The sequence below is a fragment of the Callithrix jacchus genome, chromosome 5 (assembly GCF_049354715.1).
Source record: "Callithrix jacchus isolate 240 chromosome 5, calJac240_pri, whole genome shotgun sequence".
Classification (NCBI taxonomy): domain Eukaryota; kingdom Metazoa; phylum Chordata; class Mammalia; order Primates; family Cebidae; genus Callithrix; species Callithrix jacchus.
The window spans coordinates 131673189-131679870 of NC_133506.1; the positions used below are offsets into that span (position 1 = coordinate 131673189).

At 46.3% G+C, this 6682-nt stretch overlaps 1 protein-coding gene across 1 annotated transcript; it reads right to left on the minus strand.

Annotated features, from left to right (window-relative positions):
• Positions 1–3130: 3130 nt before the first annotated feature.
• H3-3B (H3.3 histone B) lies at positions 3131–5504 on the minus strand. The gene is made up of 4 exons (XM_002748743.7): positions 5380–5504; positions 4759–4896; positions 4522–4675; positions 3131–4435 (listed from the first exon to the last, which is right to left on the minus strand). Exons 2-4 carry the CDS (start codon positions 4884–4886, stop codon positions 4307–4309), a joined length of 411 nt encoding a protein of 136 aa, XP_002748789.1. The 5' UTR covers positions 4887–4896; positions 5380–5504; the 3' UTR covers positions 3131–4306.
• Between the last annotated feature and the right edge of the window lie 1178 nt (positions 5505–6682).

Genomic DNA, 6682 nt, shown 5'->3' on the forward strand with positions numbered 1-6682 from the left:
CCCCTTCTTCTAACCTTGCCTTGGAGGAGGAGGCTGGAAGGCCAGCTTACATGCAGCAGTTGCTGGTCAGAAGCCAGGCCCAGCTTGATAGAGTGGTAGGGGCTGGTGACATCCTGTAATCAGGGCATCTCCCTGATAATGCCCCAGGGGCAGGCAGGAGCACCATAGGGATGAGGGAAGGAAGAGGCTGTGAGGGCCCGGGCAAGGTGCAGCCAGCTCAGCCTCGGTGGGACTGATCAGTGCCTGGGGTGGGGCTAAGAGAAATGACTAAAATGCTCCGGCCCCAAGGGATGGGGAGAGGATGCCCAGGGTAGGGAGCTCAAGGCTCTCGTGCCCAGTGTACCACAGCACCCCCCTTAAGATAACTACAGAAGGGGTGAAAACTACCTACCTGGCCCTTCTCTATAGCGGGCTAGACTGGCCATAGACTCAGTCTGAATCTGAACACAGGCCAGGGCCATCTTGCAGAAACCACAGGGCAAGCCCTTGTTTCCTGCTGATTGAATTTCAGACAGCTGACCGAGTTCCGCAGTGTTCTTCCCTCTACTGACCTACCTGAAGGTGATCCAGGAAAAAGGGAATGACTTCCCAGGGCTGCCAGACCCCACCCTGACACCTGACACCAGGCAGTGCTTGCAAGGAGCCAGGTGGGGGAGCTGAGCAGCAGAGACCACTGTTGGGGAATCATCCAGTAAATCGATGAGCGGGAAACTGTTAATTTCCAGTCCAGCCAGTCAGCTCACAGGGCTCTTCTTCCCCTTGGCTGATGGTTCCTAGGCCAGACCAGTGTTAGACCAGTGGGGTCAGGTGCTGAAAGTACCTGAGGTCCTGATAGGACTCTGGCTCCCAGGAATTCTGAAAACCAAGCCACCCCACTTGTCCTGAAGCCCTTAGCCTGTGTCCTCAGGAAGGTAGCTGGAAGACCACGTGTTCACGAAGTTGCAGGTCAGAAGCCAGGTTCACTCTCGATGAGGGAACACCCGTTGCCCTTCTTCGTTTCCCCTGTCCTTTTCACCCCTCCTTTTCCCCATTACGTAGTTACACTTTGGACCCCTACTTCTGGGTAAAACAGCCCTGCTTCATCCCAAAACTGACTGCTATTTGGACCAGATGATTGAAGTTTAAGGGACAAATTATGTCCCATTTTCAAATTGAAGGTGGTATAATTACAAAGTTGGTGGGTAAGCACTTTGACCTATTTTCCTGAGACATGTCCCTATACAAATAAGATTCACTGGGTCCCCATTACACGTCACCGTGCTATGGGTAGGTAAAACCACCTCAATATTTGCCAAAATGGGACAGATGACGGTAAATAGAGGCACTATTAAATACACTTCTGGCCAGGCACAGTGGCTCACACCTGTAATCCTAGCACTTGGGGAGGTCGAGGTGGGAATATTGTTTGAACTCAAATTTGAGGCCAACCTGGGCAACACAGTGAGACCCTGTCTCTAAAAAAGAAATACAACACACCTGAGCCAACTGTCACTGACGTCACCTCAATCGGGACATTATTATTTTTTTTGCTTTTCTTACCCAGGCTGGAGTGCAATGGCACGATCTCGGCTCACCGCAACCTTCGCCTCATGGGTTCAGGCAATTCTCCTGCCTCAGCCTCCTGAGTAGCTGGGATTACAGGCACGCGCCACCATGCCCAACTAATTTTTTGTATTTTTAGTAGAGACGGGGTTTCACCATGTTGACCAGGATGGCCTTGATCTCTTGACCTCGTGATCCACCCGCCTCGGCCTCCCAAAGTGCTGGGATTACAGGCATGAGCCACCGCGCCCAGCGAATCGTTACATTATTGAATATGGTCGTCCCAGCCCCAGCTGAATCAGAAGTCTATGCTTTTTGCACATTTCCCCAAACTTTTGAAAAACATTATCATTCGAATGAAAACCATTAACCAAATGTGAAAAATTTTAACTTCAAAAACTTTTAGTCTCATCCATCAAGGACACAGGATACCTAAAACAGCTCCAACTTTTGCTTTTCGCTGCTCCCTTGCCCTTCCCATACAGGCAGCTTCCTACAACCAAAAGCTCTTTGCCTTCTGGGTTAAGTGCTCAAGCAAAGTGTAAAAATATGTAAATCATTACAGATTATAATCCAAGAGCCTTCTATGCCAGCCTGCAGGAGGTTTACTAGTGTCACCCACTTGGGTTGTCCCAGGTAGTACACAAGCTTATCACGGCAGCTAGGTTTCTGTACTTATTTCCAGACACTCCCAGATGCCCCAGTGCATAGAACATTCCAACGTCTGATCTTAAGCTCCTTCTGAAGCAGGGAGCACACTTTGAGGAATCGTTCGAGGTATCAACTCTCTAGAAAAGCTGTTCATTGTGTTGTATTTTTTTTGGAGAGGGAGTTTCGCTCTGATTACCCAGGCTGGAGTGCAACCTCCACCTCCTGGGTTCAGGCAATTCTCCTGCCTCAGCCTCCTGAGTATCTGGGATTACAGGCACGCGCCACCATGCCCAACTAATTTTTTGTATTTTTAGTAGAGACGGAGTTTCACCATGTTGATCAGGATGACCTCGATCTCTTCACCTCGTGATCCACCCACACCGGCCTCCCAAAGTGCTGGGATTACATGAGTGAGCCACCGTGTGTTGTACTCTTTATAGACCTTCATGATCAAGACCTGAAACCTACATTCTCTCAAATCTTACATTTAAAATTAACCCAAACTTCGGAGAAAATAATTTTAATGAGCAGAACTTTAAGCAGTTACTAGCTTCAACCACAAAATGCTTTGATGACCGCTGGCTCTCATGTGGTCTTGCTGACATTCACATACTATGTTTTACTAGAGACCATCATTGCACAAGAAAACTAGCTTCATATGAAAAAGTGGTTTAGACTAAGTTCTACACCTGTGGACTTCTTTACCACGATAACGGGTGAGTGAAAGATTAATATACTCAGCCCACGCTGCAAATACAGCATTACGGCATTTTAATGAAGCAGCTCTTCACATGCTTTCTACAACACTTTTGTAAATAAAAGGTTCCTTTGTCTACCAAGCTAAATCTGAAATTAAGCTCAAACATTAACATACAAGGACCTAGATAATGGGATGTGGGAAAGCTTAGTACATTCAATTTAGGTTTTTGACACTCAGTTGGATAAACAAGTTTATTTGTAAATTTAGTCAACATACATAATTGACCTAAAAAAACTTCAATAGAAGGATAAATTTTAAAATCACTTGAAGGCCATCTCTATAAAAGTGATATTTCTCAGGACAGTAACCAGATGTAACCTAACCCAACACCATCTTAACTGGCAGAGGTTCACCGGGCTGGAGCTTTGTGCCCCTCCCCACATCAGGTTTTTATAATACAAATGCCGCAAACAAAAAAAAAAAAAAAAAAAAAAAAACGAAACTTCGGTATTGTTTCCTCTCAGCAGAGAAAAAAAACTCAAACCTAGTTAAAAGACCAACCACAACACAATGAAAAGCTGCACTAACTAGTTCAGAATATTAGTTAACAGATGCTGCTGGTGTGAATAACTCGTATTTTATTCTAGAGCCCTTATAAATAAAATCCCCCGTTAGTGTTTGCATTATCAGCTAGAGGGTTAGTTCACATGTGGTAGAATGAGGACTTATGCAAGGTACAAATGCGCATAGCATTTTACTATGAAAACAAGTGCAGTCAGAAGAAAACCAACTGGACTCTAAATTACACACACCTTAATGACAAGACTCCCCACCACTTGTGAATGTAAAACATTTAATTTAAAAATGTTGACACTACAATATATAAAATAGCTATTATAAATGCACATAGTGTATTCTATAGCTGCCAGGTTTACTTTTTTTTTTTTTTTAAAGGAAACTGTAAGTTACACTGTGGTTAAGACTTGTATCTTCACCCTTGAAAAAGCCCACATTCTATCACAGTGATGTATGGTCAGACTTAACAGCCCCAATTGTTAAAACACTTGGATCAAGTCATAACCAGTTTTATTGCAAAAGGACCCTGTACACATTTATCGATTCTAGTACCTTAATAGCTACCCAACAAGTCATTAACATACAGAGACATGCATCATGAGAAGCAAAAATATCACCCATCCCTTCTGCATATTAGCAACTTGTCACTCCTGAGCAACAGTGCTCACATCACTGAGGTCTGTGAACAGTCACTTTTCGCATTCATCCTGAGTGAAAGATGGAATGACTTAAGTACAAATGCAACATATTATAAACAATTTCTTACAAAAAAGGTCACAAATTAAACCAAAGTATTTTACAGAATTTACTACAAAACGCCATAAAAACTGCCTTCACTTAAGCTCTCTCCCCCCGTATCCGGCGAGCCAACTGGATGTCTTTGGGCATGATGGTGACTCTCTTAGCGTGGATGGCACACAGGTTAGTATCTTCGAACAGACCCACCAGGTACGCTTCACTGGCTTCCTGTTGACAAGAGCCACACTATTAATGCCCCTTAGAGAGCGGAGACTGCCCAGCCCTTCCCCGGCCCCAAGTCTTTGTCTTGTTACCTGCAGCGCACCGATGGCAGCGCTCTGAAACCTCAGGTCGGTTTTGAAATCCTGCGCGATCTCCCTCACCAACCTCTGGAAAGGCAGCTTCCGGATGAGCAATTCGGTCGACTTCTGGTAACGACGAATCTCTCGAAGCGCTACGGTCCCGGGCCTGCAGGGAACAGGGGACGGGTGAGCGGGCGCCGCCGCACAAAGCCGGCCGCCGCCGGGCCATTGTTTCCCCGCCCGGCCTACCTGTAACGATGAGGTTTCTTCACCCCGCCAGTAGAGGGGGCGCTTTTCCTGGCGGCTTTCGTGGCCAGCTGTTTGCGGGGGGCTTTCCCACCAGTGGATTTACGAGCAGTCTGCTTGGTTCGGGCCATTTTCTTTTAGCTAGGAAAGACACCCACAAATAAGGCGGCCGCGCTCTCCCGGGTCGCCCCCTAGGTCGTCCCCCGGGACTGCAAGGGGAAGCAACAGGCCCCGGCTTCTCCGCCTGGACTCCCGCCTCCTCGCTCTCCGGCTCGCGGCAGATGGCCGAGGGCCGTCACCTCCTCCCCCTCCCCTAATGACTCAGGCTGCGAGAAGCGGCAGCCTCCCTCGGGTAAGGGGGGGCGCGGGGAGGAGTCACCTCCCTCCCTCGACGGGCGGAGGCCGGACTGCCCGGAACCCAGCGTCGGGGCCTCTGAATCACCGCCGGTAAGAAGGCAGGGACGCGGTTCCGGAACCAAACCCCAAAGGGAAAACCTCCCGGCCCCATACCGGACCCAACGCCAGTGGCCCCAGCAGCCCCGCCGCTCGGTTCCCAACGGTCGCAGCCCGCGGCGCTAACGGCTGGCAGAACCTGAAATCGTGGGTAAACCCACAAACGCTTACCCAACGCCGAAATTTTAGGCCACTTCTCCGACCTCCGCGCCGCTTCCGTCACCTGAGGAAGAGCCGCAGTAGACAAGCGAAGAAACGACACTAACACAACGAACGACCTAACCGCTCTGCGCTCCAAGCCCCCTCGACGCCTCCGTTTTTATACCCACGCTTCACGCTGCGTCTCTGCGTCATAAAACCCTTATTTGCATACACCAACGACTTTTTCTATTGGTGGGCACTTTCGCCGACGCGCTGACATCCCCCGACACAAAGGCCGTGCTTCGGCTCTGTCCCTTGATTGGTGCATATCTAGGCCGCTGATTGGCTGTTAAAGTGGCCTAATGATTGGCTAGATGCAAAGAGGAATGGACGAATCACAGTTTAGCACTAAGCGGCTCTTCTGATTGGATAAAATGGAGCTATGTTTGGATCCTTCCCTTGGTTCCAAAGCTCTACAATAGAAAGTCAATGCAAATGAATTGCATTGGTCTCTATCAGGATGAGCAGGACTCTAAACTTACAGGCATCAAGCGAAAGTGCACGCGGAGAGGCTACTTTAACAAAATGTTTGTAAATATTTTCCGATGTAAAATAAAATGTGTTCCCTGGATTATTTACTTTTCATAATGTTTAATTCGTTAAGTATGTAGTGTGAGAATTAGAATCCAGTAAATCATGTTATATTATCAAGTATTTCATATATCATGCACATACATTTTTAACCAAAAGCAGATCCTTTGTTGGGTGGGAAGGGGTAAATAATAGATACAAATAAAAATGTTAATAAATTATTTTAGGGGAACTTTCGTAAGTTTTTAAGCTGTCACAAAATATTTTGTGATTTCAATATGCTTAAACAAGAAGTAACCTACTAAGCAACATGTTACTTGACTCATGTAATTCAACTGAATGAAATGACTACAGCCAGAAAGGAAATAGTCCTATCCACAAAGAAAAAAACGAAAGATAATTAAACTAAATATGTGCCCTTTTGTTTAATAGCATATCCTGACAGGTATTACTTCTGAAGAAACATGACAAATGTGTAAACATGCTAATCCCTACCTTTGCCTAAGTAAATGTCTTGGATGTTCCTCAGTTGTCTCAAGTATAGAAAATACCAAAGCAGGCTTAAGGTTAAGACCAGCCAAGCAAAGCCCAGAAAATTGAAATAGAGCCTTGGACATTGTACTCTATAGTTCTGATGCTTGGTTAAACAAATATACTATACTATTAAAAAACAAGGAGCAGAAACAGGTTTCAACTAAGAAATAAGTTTCAACTAAGATCATTTTTTTCTTTCTTTCTTTTT